The 15740-nt window shown below is 46.0% G+C and overlaps 1 protein-coding gene across 2 annotated transcripts in view; it reads right to left on the bottom strand.

The window, feature by feature from the left end:
• LOC102562873 (antigen WC1.1) overlaps window positions 1-15740 on the bottom strand; it is a 47452-nt gene that overhangs the window by 31092 nt on the left and 620 nt on the right. For both annotated transcript variants that reach the window (XM_059726795.1, XM_019485828.2), the window contains exons 2-4: window positions 12072-12386; window positions 11336-11647; window positions 3327-3410 (exon numbers count right to left, since the gene is read on the bottom strand). In XM_059726795.1, the coding sequence (XP_059582778.1) occupies window positions 3327-3410; window positions 11336-11647; window positions 12072-12204 (529 nt within the window). In that variant the 5' untranslated portion in view covers window positions 12205-12386. The remainder of the gene's footprint in view (window positions 1-3326; window positions 3411-11335; window positions 11648-12071; window positions 12387-15740) is intronic.

A 15740-nucleotide genomic window follows, 5' to 3' on the forward strand; every position in this document is an offset into this window, starting at 1 on the left:
GGTGAATCTTGTTACAGCAATGAAAGAACCCTGCCCCCACCAAGGTGAAGAAAAATATTAGATGTTTTTTTACTAGGGTTGCTAGGGTGACATTCTAGTCTTTTCTGGTTATCTAAGTGACCTTTTTGCCATCTACAGTGCTTTTTTGGCACTTATATACCCACCCTATTCCTGGATGCATAGCTCTGTGCACATGGACCATTATGAGTGACTACATTGTTGTACAAAGTGACCCTACATAGTGATAGCTACAGTATATATATGCACCCCTTGTGGATGTGTAGTGATCTTAAAATGGGCCAAACCCCATGACTAGTGGACTCAGCCTCAGGAGTTAAAAAGCCCTGTATGTATCCCGATCCCTCTCTCCATAATTCAACGGTTAGTTCATCCAGGATGCAGGGCATCCCTTCACCCAGAGGGGTTTGTACTGGGGCCTCTCTTCATAGCTCATCCCTCTAACTATACAACAGGTCAGCTATTATCTAGACTCTTCTTCAGTGCTCCTTTTGAAGTTGAGCCACTAACATAAATCACTTGAAAAAAAACAAACAAACTGGTAGAGGACAGTACTTGGGGAGGAATCTTCTACTCATCTAGGGACAAGAGCTCAAATTAGAACCATACCCTTTTCCTTTCCAGGACAGCAGTTACTTCACTAAACCAAACATCCCTGGAATATTTCTAGCCCCATATATCTCTCACATACCTACATCTTTTGGCTGCCCAATTTTCAAAAGGAGTACCGGAGAGCTGCCTGCATAATGGCAGACCCATGATATGGTAGCTAAAAGTGTTGCCTTCAATATCAAACAGGATAAAGCCCCCTTTCAATGAGGGTGGCTGTAACAGGGAACCCTAACCCTGTCAAGAGGAAACAGGTTCGGCCCTTTAAGGCCAGGACTTTCTGGGCATGGAAGGCTGGTGAGGAAAGAGTCTGAGAGAGGCAAGAAATCCCACAATCTGCCCTAAGAAACAGGCCAGGAGGCAGGGGTTGAATATAGGCAAGCCAGATGTGAGAGGGAGAAAACCCCCCAAAAGGTAGGCAGGGAGTTCAACCAACAGAGAGTGCAGCCTGCCAAGTTTGGCTAGTGGGGTGGGTGGTGGGGGCTTTCCTGTGGTGGGGCAACTCCCAAAAAATCGCACATCGTGCGCCTTGGGGAAAAGGTGAGCAGGAAGAACCTGAAAACCTCCACCTCTACGTATTCGAATTGTGGGTGAACAGGAACAAGAGTGAAGACCCGTCCTGGTGAATCTGGGTCTTAAGGGGGGAGGTGTGTAGCAGGGCACTAAGGTGCCTGCTACTCTAGGAGTAGATATAAGAACCCAGGTGCAGGTTGCCAGGACAACTAGGTAATGAGGGGGCTAGTGGACCACACCTGCCAGAGGTTAGTTGACCAGAAGGGATGGGGCCTGGCCCACATATAAACACCAGGGCTGAGGCCAGGAGGGAAGTTCCCTGCCAGCAGCCAAGGGGGAAGGAGCTCTACCAAACCAAGTAAAGGAGAGAGGCCTGACTGCAGGTGCGGCCTCTGATACTGGTGAGGGATGGAGCACCCCAGGGGTGGCTTGAATGATGTTATAGCCAGGTGGCTTTATGTTATAGCCCAGGGGCTTCTGTTTTGTTTGCTGCTTAAAACCAGTGGCTTGGGTGAGGCTATTAAGGGGATGGAGAAGGCCTCACTGAGGGGACCCACTATGGAGTGGGGACCCCGGCACCAGTGAGGGCGCAGTGCGAGATAAGGTTGCAGAGAGCCCAGGCACCAGTGAGGCGCAGAGTGAGACAGGGCTGCAGAGAGCCTGAGTGCCAGAGAGGGCGCAGAGCAAGACAGGGATGCGGACAGCCCAGGTGCCAGTGAGGCGCAGAGCGAGACAGGGCTGCAGAGAGCCCAGGCGTCAGTGAGGCACAAAGTGAGACAGGGCTGCAGACAGCCCAGGTGCCAGAGAGGCTGCAGAGTGAGACAGGACTGCAGAGAGCCTGAGTGCCAGAGAGAGCGCAGAGTGAGACAGGGACTGTGGAGAGCCCAGGGAGGACAAGGGGGTCAAGTGATAACGAGGTCCAATACTGGAGAAGGCTAGAGCCTCAGATCCAAACCCTGTTTGGTGGGTTTTGGATGAGGACTCCTAGCTAGAGAAAGACAGGGGTCAGGCCCAGGTGGGTGAAAGACCCCAACATACCAAAATACAATGGGAAGTCTCCCGCTTGCAAGAACATCAACAATAATTTCCATCAAGACGTGGCAGGAGAGTAGAGAGCAGGACATAAGAGCTACAAAGCAGGCTCCAAGGGCGCCCCACAAAAGGTGCAGATTAACAGGTAGGATGACACTGGGGAGAGCGACCTGTTACAGTGGCCCAGAACCTAGGTCCTCTACCCTCCACAGTAAGTGCCCCAACAGCTATGGTCTTTGGGAGAAAAGGTGCATGCATGTATACATTTTGCTTTATTTCATGTTGCTAGTCTGTGCAACTATGTGATCTTCTCTTCATGTCCTAGAATAGAATTTCCCCTGAGCATGAATGCCTAAAATGCCCTATAGATGTCCAAAAGCCAGATACTTAGAAGATCATGAAAAAGCAGAATGCCATCCACAGTACCCAAGCACTACAAACCAACACCAAGCAAGTACCAAGAACAGGAGAGGTTTCTGAAAGAATTTATAATCATTATAAGGCAGAGAGCTGGCTTCATAGATTTCATAGACATTAGGGCTGGAAGAGAACTTGCAAGATCATTGGATCTAGCCAAAAGGGTAGGCAGTCAGCAGGGGTCAAATGATCAAAGCAAGATAGCCATCCAAGTGTTTCTTAAAGGAATCAAGAATAGGTGCCTGCATCATCTCTGGGGGGAGTCTGGTCACCTGGTCATAGAAGGAAATCAGGTTGGTCAGACAAGATCTACCTGCCATGAAGCCATGTTGGCTATCTCTCAGAGTATTACCTTCTGTCAAGATGTTGGTAATGGTTTCTGTGGCAAGGCAACAAGTCTGCCCCATCACAGAAATCTGGGGGAGTGAAGGGAAACAGAGAACTTACCTTGGAAATGAGCCAGAAGGGAGAAAGGGGTGGGGATACCCAGATGGAGGAGAGAGGGACCCAGATGAAAACAAAAACAAAGAGCTGCATGGATGGAGAGAGGAAAGGGGAGAGGGCTGGCTGCAAGAAATGCAGGAGACAGCTGGAAGGATTTAAAGGGGAACAGAGCCTGGAATTAATTCCAGAAAAAAGAAGAAAGAAACCCAGAAGAAATATGGAGATACTACAAGAGAGAGACAACAGACAGCAGAGAGAAAGGAATGGAAGAAGAGTCCCAGAGAGAAACTTACCTGGGAAGCTGAAGTGAGGTGACGATGGAGACCTCTGAGTTGGTGAGTCCAATACCTGGAGACTTCTGGTACCTTCCCAGGGACCTAAAAAAGAAAGAAACAAGAGTGGATGAGGATTTACCAAGGGAAGTGAACCCCACATTTTGATATCAGTAGAAAATACAAGGTGGCATAGGATTGCCATTTGCTTGGGACCCCTGTGGAGAAGAATGGGGAAGGCAACCAAGAAAGTGAGAGTTCCCAAAAAGAGAGGGAACTAAACATACCCAAGAGGTTAGTTGTCTAACAGAGACATAATAACTGTGAAGAAGTGTTATTTGGCTGAACCACAGATGTGATATCTTCTTCATTTCTCAGGACTGTGTTTATTTCCCTACCTTATTCCATCAAAGTCATGGCAGGAGTGAAATAAAGGAAATGAACCAGTTCATATTAAACCAAATGAGTATGATTTATTTTTGCAGATGTAGCTAAACCATCACAGTTTCCTTGATGATTTTTTCCAGGATCTTTCCAGGGATTGAGGTCAAGCTAACTGGCCTGTAGTTCTCTGGATCTTCCCTTCTCCCTTTTTTGAAGATAGGCACCACGCTGGCCTTCTTCCAATCATCAGACACCTCGCCCGAGCACCATGAGTTCTCAGATATGCTCACCATAGGCTGTGCTATAATGTTAACTAGTTCCTTTAGCACTCTTGGGCACGTTCCCCCTGGGCCAGATAATTTATGTATGCCCAGCCTCTTAAAGTGTTCCCTCACAAGATCTGTGGTAATGATGGGTGCAGGCTCGCCCTTCCCCTGGTGATCCTGCCTCTTGTCAGGTAGGGTAATCCCACTGGGCTGAAGGAAGATTGACACAAAGTAGTCTTTAAGGAGATTGGCTTTTTCCTGAGTGTTGGTTATCAGCTGCCCCACTTGATTTAGTAAGGGTCCAATGTTACCCTTGTTCTTTTTCTGACTCCCCACATATTTGAAGAAGGACTTTTTGTTGTTCTTAATTTGAGTGGCTAGTTTGAGCTCGGTTTCAGCCTTGGCTTTCCTAGTTTGGTCCCTACAGGTGTGGGCTAGTGCTGAGTGCTCCTCCTTAGTAATGTTTCCAGTCTTTCATCCCTTATAAGCTTCTTTTTTTTTTAAGTGCAGGGGGTCCTATTGAGCCAAGGGGGTTGTCCAGCCCTTTTGCTACTTTTTTTTCTGCAGGTTGGAATAGACTTTCCTGTGTTTCAAGGATTGCATCCTTGAGGAGTGACCATTCATCATGGACAAAACTCCCTGCCAGATTGTGTGCAACCGATCAAATTTGAGTGAATGATTTTCCCATGAGATGTCCAGGTAGCTAAAGTCACCCATGACAACCATGCACCAAGAGCATGCAGCCTCAGCCAGTTCCCTGGTGAACTCATGGTTGAGTTCTTGCTCTTCATTAGGAGGTCTGTAGTAGACTCCTACCATTATACCCCTTCACCATGTCCCCCTCTTATTCTTACCCAGAGGGTCTCAACGAACCTTCCTTCGTTGCCAATCTCCACCAGTAGGGAAGTGTATTGCTCTTTCACATAGAGAGCTACACCTCTGCCATTCCTTGCAACACCATCTCTCCTGTACAAGGTATAGCTATCTATACCTGTGGTCCAGTCATAGGTGGAGTCCCACCAGGTCTCCGTTATCCCTATGAGATTGTAATCATTACTGTTTAGGAGTAGGGACAGCTCCTCCTGTTTTTTGCCCAGGCTCCTGGCATTTGTGTAAAGGCAAGTGAGCTTGCCATCATATGTGTTTCCCTGAACTCCTGGAAGAGCCCCTTCCCTGGGGTGGGGTAGGAGTTTGTTTCCTTGTACAGCTTGACCTGATGGTTTGGTGGCTGATGCTTGGTGGGCTTGCACTAATGATTATCTGCCCTTCCCCCGGCTTACTTATGTTATATATAATTTAGTTCACATGAGAAATTTTCCTCCTGCAGAGTCTATATGCTCTTCTCAAGTAAAGTTCCTCACAGCTATATTTTCATTTGGGGCATATTCTCTCCACATTCACTTTCCTCAACAGTCTAGGAGTTTCACTTGTTGTCATGTTAGAATTACCAGTGAGTTTTCAAAGGGTAGCACCCTGCAATACTGGCAAAGGTAAAAGATCGTTTGAGAGTATAAACCTGCTGCCAAGAAAAAAAGGGCCCAGGACCCAACTCACACAAGGAGAGCAGGGAGAAGGAAGGGAGACAGGGAGAGAAAAGGACAAAGTTAAGAACCACATCGCATATTTGAATTAATAAAAATGCATAAAGAAATGTTATGCACCATGACTGATGATTTAGCCACCATCTGTTTCCTATTTATATTCATCTTGTGACACTGGGAAGCCTGTGAACTGGGCTGAGGGAAAGATTTGAAGAAGCCAGGAGCATAAAAAGGTTCCTACAGTATTTGTGTTGTACTATGGGGAAGATTTTTTAATGAAGCCAAAACATGCTATTTCAAATCCTCACCCACAACTATAAGGAACAATATCTGAGACACTAAGAACGCCCAGTGTCATGCTATGGGTGAAAGAAGGGCATATGAAAGCACTGCCAAAGTTATGACACTGTGGCCACATCTTCACAAGTGGCAAATTGTGCAGTTGTTACTGTGTAGTCATTTAATACTTGCTTAACCAAGTACTAAATGACTGAGCAGTAACCAGTGCTACTGTGCAGTTCCGTCCCTGCACAGTTTTGGGTCTTTTTACACTACTGTGCAGTAGTAACGAGCTACTGCACAGTAGCTTGTTACTACTGCACAGTACCATTGCCATTATGGTTAGTGCCCGCCAATGCTACTGTGCCATAGCATCTTGTATACATGCGGCTTGTTACATATAGTTAAATGTTATATTTATAGTTAGGTAATATATGCTCAAAAGACCTTAGGAAGAAGAACATTCTCTACACTACAGAGGAAGTCAAAACCCTGCACCATCCTTGCCAATCTGACCTGGGGGGGGGGGGGGGGGGGGGGGGGGGGAATTCCTTCCTAACCCCAAATTCGGTAATTGGTATGAGCAAGACCTAGAATCATAGAAAAATCGGGCTAGAAGGAACTTCAGGAGGTCACTTAATGCAACCCCTTGCTTAAGGCAGGATTATACCTATCTAAAACATTCTATACAATAATAACCTAGTCTTAAAGCTATACAAGAAACTCTCTGGCACAACCAGGAGGCACAATGTCTCCAAATACCCTATTTTGTCACAGGTAAAGCAGGGGGATGAGGGCATTCTCAATGTCCTGCCTCTGCAAGTACAGGAAATATACTGTTAAAATAAACTTGAGAGGTCTATGGAAGAGGACCATGCTCCCTGCTACAGAGGAAGGCGAAAAAAAAAAAAAAAAAAGCCCCACCACAGACTATGCTGATCTGAATGTGAGGTAAATTTCTTCCTATCTCCAGATGTGCTGATCAGTAGGGATGTGTGAAGCTTCGGTCGCTGATTCGATTTGGAAAAGATTTGAGTGATTCGGAGGCCATATCACCAAATCCAAACTGAATTGAGAGACCAAAAAACCCTCTGAATTAATTTGCAGTCTCCAAATCAATTCAGAAAAGATATGGGAAAAGATTTGGAGATTTTCAAGGCAGTCTTTCAGGGGAACAGAAACTGAAAAGAAGGAGGAGAGCAGGGGCGAAAGATTGACGTCTGTAGCTGGCCAGTGACTCTGATCTTTCCCTGAGTCCCCTTCCAATCATAGTGCTTTGGAGGAGGGATGTAGAAACAGCATACAAGCCTCTGTCTGCAGCATTTCTATCCCTTTTGTGACCTGTTTCTGCCTGATCACCGAGAAGGCCCCCTGTTACAGGCTACCATCCCTTCTGTTTTCATCCCACTCTGCCTTAACACACAAAGTCACACATGTCATGAGTTTTGCTTTCAGAAGCTTAAGGTGCAGTTTCCTAGAAAATCATGCACCTATCTCCTTGAAACTTGGTAGGATTCATGCCCTCAGAAGGGGATATGATCCCTGCTGTTTTCACCCAAATCTGCCAATAAATGACAAAGTTATAGGTATTTCAGTGATTCTCCATTATAGTCTATGGCTAAATCTCCGAATCTCTCCGAATCAGCACCAAAACTCCCAAAGCTGATTCGACTGAATTGATTTGGGACAGTGATCCAAATCTCTGAGTCAAATCACTGTCCTCCAAATCAGCCGAATCTGAATTCAAATCAAATACTTCCCTATTACCACAAACCTAGTGATCAGTCTTACCCTGATCACCAGACTGAGCAGAGAAGCAAGTCCCTCTGTAACCAAGAGTCTCTTGGTTTTTTAGTCCTAACAGGAACATCAATATACCCAAATCAAAATCCCCAGACTTAGGTGTAGTCAACACCCAATGCTTCTGAGGAAGATAGACAGGGAAAAAGCCCTGATACCTGTAGCGACAGAAAGGGGGGAAAATTCCTTCCTGGACCCATGTGGCGACTGGGAACTTCCAGAAGCATATGAAAACAGCAAAGAAACAACAAACAGACTGCAACTTGGTGACCTCAAACACAACTCCACATATCACACATCCCAATTTTCCTTTTTTCCAATCCTATCCCCTCCATAAAGTTATGCTACCTCCTTTAATCTTCATAACCAAGACGGTTGTAGATATTTGTTGCATTCTCTTGTTGCTGATCACGGTCCTGTCCAATTTCCACCTGCTCTGGGCTGCAGAGCTCTTATTATGATCTCTAAGAAATATTTGTATGTGTGGAAGGGGAAAGTGGAGGTGCCCTTGGGCTTCCAACTGGGCTTCACAGCACAGTCTAGGCATTACTATTCTTAAATCATCCCTGGTAATGCTTACCAACCTCTTCTTGAAAACTTCCAGTGAAAGGGTTTCCATGACTTCCCTAGGCAGTCTATTCTACTGCTTCGCTGTTCTAACAATGAAGAAGATTTTCCTGGTGCATAGTCTATCTAAACATATTTTGCTGCAACTTCAAATCACTAGTATATGTTTGCAGCAATGGAGAAAATGTGTTCTCTGTCCCTTATGGCAGCCATTATGATATTTGAAGTTTACTAACTGAAAGCCTTACTGAAAACATCAGTCCCTGAACCATTTGTTTATCTTCATTATCTTCTCCCACCCTCTCCCTCCTCCTGGGACAGGAAGAATCCCACTGAGGATCACCTGAGATTCTAGTCCTTGGATCATCTTCCTCAGCCTTGTCAGAGTCTATTTGACCATGTCATTTGTTCTCATATGAAGAACTATTCATAGATTCATAGATGTTAGGGTTGGAAGGGACCTCAATAAATCACCGAGTCCAACCCCTGCATAGGCAGGACAGAGTGCTGGGTCTAGATGACCCCATCTAGATGCTTACCTAACCTCCTCTTGAAGACCCCCAGGGTAGGGGAGAGCACCACCTCCCTTGGGAGCCCAATCCACACCCTGGCCACTAACTGTGAAGAAGTTCTTCCTAATGTCCAGTCTAAATCTGCTCTCTGCTAGTTTGCGGCCATTATTTCTTGTAACCCCCGGGGGTGCCTTGGTGAATAAATACTCACCAATTCCCTTCTGTGCCCCCGTGATGAACTTATAGGCAGCCACAAGGTCGCCTCTCAACCTTCTCTTGCGGGGGCTGAAAAGGTCCAGGTTCTCTAGTCTCTCCTCGTAGGGCTTGGTCTGCAGGCCCTTAACCATACGAGTGGCCCTTCTCTGGACCCTCTCCAGGTTATCCACATCCCTCTTGAATTGCGGCGCCCAGAATTACATGCAGTACTCCAACTGCGGTCTGACCAGCACCCATTAGAGGGGAAGTATCACCTCCTTGGACCTATTTGTCATGCATCTACTGATGCACGATAAAGTGCCATTGGCTTTTCTGATGGCTTCGTCACACTGCCGACTCATGTTCATCTTAGAGTTCACTAGGACTCCAAGATCCCTTTCCACTTCCGTGCCACCTAGGCTGTAGGTGTGCTGGACATTTTTCCTCCCTAGGTGCAGCACTTTGCATTTCTCCTTGTTGAACTGCATTCTGTTGTTTTCTGCCCACTTGTCTAACCTGTCCAGGTTTGCTTGCAGCTGTTCCCTGCCCTCCGGCATGTCCACTTCCCCCCATAGCTTTGTGTCATCTGCAAACTTGGACAGAGTACATTTCACTCCCTCGTCCAAGTCACTGATGAAGACATTAAAGAGTATCGGTCCAAGGACCGAGCCATGTGGGACCCCACTGCCCACACCCTTCCAGGTCGAAACCGACCCATCCACCACGACTCTCTGGGTGCGACCCTCTAGCCAATTCGCCACCCACCGGACTGTGTAGTCATCCAAGTCACAGCCTCTTAACTTGTTCTCCAGTATGGGGTGGGATACCATATCGAAGGCCTTCCTGAAGTCTAAGTATACGACATCCACCCCTCCTCCTGTGTCCAGGCATTTCATAACCTGGTCATAAAAAGAGACTAGATTGGTCAGGCACGATCTGCCTGCTACGAACCCGTGCTGGTTTCCCCTCAGCATCGTTTGTCCTGCCGGGCTCTCGCAAATGTGAGCCTTGATAATTTTTTCAAAGACTTTGCCAAGGATGGAGGTGAGACTGACTGGCCTATAGTTGCCCGGGTCCTCCTTCCTCCCCTTCTTGAAAATGGGGACCACATTGGCCTTTTTCCAGTCCTCCCTGTTCCTATCAGAATGGATTCCTCCCTGTTCCTATCAGAATGGATTCCTCCCTGTTCCTATCAGAATCCACATCAGCTTCAGAACTATGTCCCATATATTCATTCCTAGTAGACAGCACACTTCTATTTTTGAAGTCATCCCTTGTGTCTAGTCAACTCTTCTTATCAACGAATGCCCCAAAGTGCAGATCTGTCTTGTCTGAGGGTTAACATTTCTCTTGTGGTTTTTTTTTTCCTTTCACTTCTTTTTCTGCCTGCTGATTGCACCTTTTCATTTCCCTTTCCATTGTTTCTGTTCTTACAGAGCCATGACCTCCCTTAGGTTCCATTGTCTTCCTCTTTTTGGCACTGGCTGTTCTTCTTTCTCTCTGTGTCACCTCATCATTGAATCATTTCCCCTATGCCATCTCACCATGTCCAGTCTTTAGCTCTCAGTATATTAAATTGATTCCTCTGTTCTATTTAACTTATATATTCTGCCTTGGGCTTTTTTTCAATGTTACATGTCTCCATGGTTTCCCTTCTTCTCCAAAATATCAACCTTGATAAGTTTCTAGTGCTTCTCATTTGTACGCCCAATCCCATCTCGCCTTTTTTCATAGCACAATCATACTCCCATCAGAGCTCTATCATTGTCCTTAATTTTATTTTCAGCCTCCTCCAGAAGCACTATCAGTTGAAACTTCATGTGTGTATAGCAGACAAAAATTAAAGGAAGATATAAATTCTACAGATTACAAATCATGTCACTTTCATTTCCCTGTCTTCCTTTTCCATGCACGCCACAAGTGACATCCTCTGCCCTTTATGCGTCTGAGGAAAATATATCATTGGGAAAAAAAAAAACCCATGGGAAGGTTAAAAAAAGACCACCATGATTCATGAGCCCAAAAGCAAACACCCATAACATTTCTCTCACACTTCTCTTTGCTCCTTGGCTCTCAGTGATTGCTTGGAGTCAAGATTTTATAGCCTAGGGCAGCTAGATTCAGTTGGGAAGGAGGCTAAACAAAAGTTTTAAACCCTTGTACAAAGCATAATCCCACAGGATTTAACTATATTGTACAGTGTCCCCACAAAATGCAAAATTCAAATGTCAGACACACAGACAGACCATATACATTGACACACTAATTAATTGATTCATTGACCACATCAGTTCACTGAACCTGAGAGACCAGGGACACAAGCAGTTCTCAACATAAGCTTTCCCTCTTTAAATCCCCTGTTTGATAACTAAACAAAGAGAATCAATCTGACACTCACTTACACTGAGGTCAATGGCCCTGCTTAGAGAGATCAACATGTCACCCAGAGTTGAACTTTAATAAATATCTCTCTATATATAACTTACCTGAACAGATAACGCTGGCCGTTTCTCTCGAGGAACAGGAGGGATTGCCCAGTACAATATGAGAACAGTTCCACAGGCAGGATTCAGTTCCTTCACAGTAAAATATGTCTCTCCATACCACTCCATACACTTCTCCAAATTGGGCTCCTCTTGGTATTGACTTGGCGTAGCCACACTTCAGCTGACGGCACAGGACATGGGCAGCTTGCAGATCCCACTGGGAACCACAGAGGGCTCCCCATGTGACTCCGTATTGGATCTCCACTCTCCCAGAGCACTCAGTGCCATTCACTAACCTGCCACGTGGGCACCCTGAACAAAAGGGAAAATGAGAGCCAAGGTTCACATGGATAACGGTGAGCAGTCACGGTATGGGGGGAAGAGGGGAACAGGAACAATTGTATGCACAACAGTAGAAATTATTCTGCTCAAACTGTGGAAATTCCATATACCCGCACATAAACACACCAATTCCTCACCTTTCTTTACTCAGGGAGAAGGTAGGGGAACAAATCAGCTTTTGTTTTCTGTGGTACATTTCCTGTTCAGGGCACCAACAGAATTCCACACCATGAACAGTTACAAATCTCAGCTGGTGCAGGGTCAGGGACACTGCAGGAAGCATTCAGATCTTTGCCTACTATAAATCACATGGGGATAGATTGGGCTTGGCCAGTTTATAGGATCTGGCCCTGTCTGTAAAACACATATTCTCTTCCTTCCTGCTTCTGCTCACCTGAACACACCACTCTGGCTGCACTCCTATGAGGACACTCCGCAGCACCCAGCGCAGTCACAAAACAGTCCCTCCTGTGAGATTCATCCCTTTCACAGCCAAAGGTGCCATTCCAGACAGGCCCATCGCCCATCCCAAAGAGCTCTGCTTCTGGGATCGATAGAGCATCTCCGCAGTCCAGCTGCTGGCAGAGAGTGTTGGCAGCCTGGAAATCCCACTGGGAGTCACAAAAGGCTCCCCAGGTACCCCCATGATGAAGCTCCACTCTCCCTGAACACCTTGTACTGCCATTTGCCAGCCTGTATCCTCCATACCCTGAAAAGAAGGAGAAGGGAGCTTATCAATGATACTTCTATGATGTAACCATACTTGTCTCTGGAATTGTATAGAAGGAAACTGGAGGCCCAGTGACCTGGGATAAGAAAAGCAAGGATTTATTATGGTGATATCTTTTGTTGAACTATGTAGTTGGTATACAGCAGTGGTTTTCAACCTGTGGTCCACAGACCCCTGGGGGTCTACAGATTATGTCTAAGGGATCCTCAAAAGCTGATTATGATCAATCAAAAGTATGTCAATACCCAGACTTACAATGCAAAGGGGTCCACACCTCCATTCAAAATTTCCAAAGGAATCCACACCTTCATTCAAAAAGTTTTAGGGCTCCAGAAATGAAGAAAAAAAAAAAAAAAAAGAGGTTGAAATCCACTGGTATAGAGCTAGATAAGCTTTTGAATGAAAGACATTCCTCCTCAGGTCACTGGGATCAGAAAGAATTTCCCAAGGAATCAGGGAGATTGTTAACTACGGGGACTCAGAGTGTGTATGCAGACACTGAGACTACAGGTTTCCTTGCCCTCATGTGCAATGCAAGAGGGGTCCCTCAGCATTCCTCCATCTCTGCTTCATCAGACACTGGCTCTGGGCTCACTTTCATACTTGGAATACATTCTCTGGAAGAATGTCATGATTTCCAGGAGGTGCTGGCACTAACTTGCCTTAGATACTGCAATTTGATCTACATAAAAACAAAACAAAACCAAAAAAGACAAAGAAAACTAAACAAAAACTCTGCAAGCAGACAAGGATAAGGAAAGGCTGAATATTATGATCACTAAAGACAATTAATTTGAATGAATTTAAGTTGGCATAGCCTTGGGATGGTATGGGATGAAAAAAAATCATCCCAGGGTGCTGAGGAAACTGGCAAAAAAAGATCTTGGAGCTCTAGTCATAATATTTACAAAATTGTGGCTATAATATTTACAACATAGTGGCCATCTTTAAGAAAGGGGAAAGGGAAGATCTTGGAAACTATTAACTTGACCTATTAACCAGTCAGATTGTCTTCAATACCCAGGAATGACTGGGGAAAATGATAAAGTAGTCAATTTGTGACCATCTGGAGGAAGACAGATTGATCGTAAGTAGACACTATGGATTTGTTAAGATTAAATCATGCCAAAGCAACTTGATCTCCTTTTTTGACAGAGCAGGTAACTGGGTGAATGAAGGGAATGCTATGGACATACAATGTGTGGATTCTAGTAAAGCTTTTGAAAGAGTCCCACATGACTTTCTCATTAGTAAACAGGGAAAAAAAAAAAGCTAAAATAAGAGCTAGATAAAATTACTATAAGGTGGCATAGTGGATTCAGGGTTATTACTACCTCAAACAGTCCATAAACACAGTTCATAAAGGGGTGATTCAGTTGTGTGCTCTCTTCCCGAGAAGGTTCTGCCAGCTTCATGCTGCTCCCTCAGTGCCACGGTCCAGTCTTACTTCTCACTCTCATGAGTTCCCTCTCCTGGTCTCAGTGCTGCTCCTTCCAGCCTCACAGCCCGTGAGCCTTTTCCCAGATACTGTGAGAGTACCCTGGTTCAATTCTGCCACTGCTAGCCTGATACCTCTCTCCCTCTCTATCTCACTGTGTTCTCTCTAGCTGTTAGTTCCCAAGAGCCTTTTAGTTTCCCGTGGGACAGATAATTATCCTTTGTAACTGGACCACTCCTCTTAGGCAGCCTGCAATCAGCACCCTGCCTGCAGCTGGGCTCTTGTCCCTGTCAATCTGCCAGGAGTGTGTGGGCTGCTGCATGCTTCTGCTGGCTGGCCTGCTACATGGTGGATCCATAACTGGAACAGTGATTGGGGTGGGATGAGGATGGGTGACTGACAGGCTTGGCCCTGGAATGACTGACATTTAATTTTAAATAGATGCTATTAATTCACAGGCTGCGTCCAGATGAGCATGAACATATGTTTGCCTGAGGACAAGTATCAGTGGTACACCTTGTGCCACTGTTAGTTGTCCATGGGGAACCCAGCTGGGGTAGAGGAGGCTGGTGCTAGCAACACTGCTTGCCCCAGCAGCTGTACCTGGGGTCCATCCTGGGGGCCTCAGGGAGTTGCAGCTGCAGCACTCCTGTAGCTGGAAGTATGGCCAGAAGCCAGAGTATAGCTCTGTTTTGGGCAGTGTGTGCTGATGCCACATTTGCCAACCCACTTTTTCTTGGTGTGGGTTTTTTGATTCTGGGGGATGCCTGCATGTATGGTATGTGGCACAGCAGATGGGTATGCAGTGCCACACACTGCACATCTGTGCTCATCTGGATGTGGCCACAGAGTACACAGCATTATCCCAGTAGAGAAAGTGTTGGCAGATTCCATCTTTCTTACTTCACAGATACTTAAAGCAGATCAATGACTGGCATGTCTATAAGATCCTCAGACAAAAAGCTTTCTCCTGGGAGAAATGCTATGTTTGTTTAAAAACCACAGCCATATGGAAGAAGAGAGTTGGGAACATAAAATTCCTATTGCTCTTTGGCAGGAAGGACAAATATAATGTAAGGCATTGTGAAGCACTTAAGAGTCATAGTTTCATAGTTTCATAGTAGTTAGGGCTCAGAAGGGACCTGAATAGATCATGTAGTCTAACCCCCTGCCACTGATTGGAGCACACACAGGGATCACATGACCCCAGACAGGTGTTCATCCAACCTCTTTTTTAATTTACCCAAGGTAGGAGCAAGGACCACTTCCCTAGGAAGTTGGTTCCAGATCCTAGCTACCCTGACAGTGAAATAGTGCCTCCTAATCTCTAACCTGAAACTATTCTCTAGCAGCTTCTGGCCATTGTTCCTCATCACCCCAGGTGCTGATGGGGGGAATAGGGATCTTTCTATTTGCTGCTGATCTCCCCTAATGAATTTGTAGGCAGCCACCAAATCCCCCCTCAGCCTCTGTTTGCTGAAGCTGAACAGATTCAGGTTTCTCAGCCTCTCCTCATAGGGCCTGCCCTTTTGCCCCCCAACCAAGAGGGTGGCCCTCCTCTGAACCCTCTCCAGGCAGGCCACATACTTCTTAAAGTGTGGTGCCCAGAACTGGATGCAGTACTCCAGTTGAGGCCGGACCAATGTCGCGTAGAGGGGGAGTATCACCTCTCTGGACCGGCTTGAGATGCATCTTTGGATGCATGACAAGGTATGGCTGGCCTTCCTGGCTGCAGTCTGGCATTGGCAGCTCATGTTCATCTTGGAGTCAATAATGACTCCAAAGTCACGTTCCACCTCTGTGCTTTCAAGAAGGGAACTCCCTAGCCTGTATGTATGCTGTGGATTCCTTCTCCCAAGGTGCAGCACCCTGCATTTATATACATTGGACCCCAT

Source organism: Alligator mississippiensis, chromosome 4, assembly GCF_030867095.1.
Source record: "Alligator mississippiensis isolate rAllMis1 chromosome 4, rAllMis1, whole genome shotgun sequence".
In the NCBI taxonomy this organism is placed as follows: domain Eukaryota; kingdom Metazoa; phylum Chordata; order Crocodylia; family Alligatoridae; genus Alligator; species Alligator mississippiensis.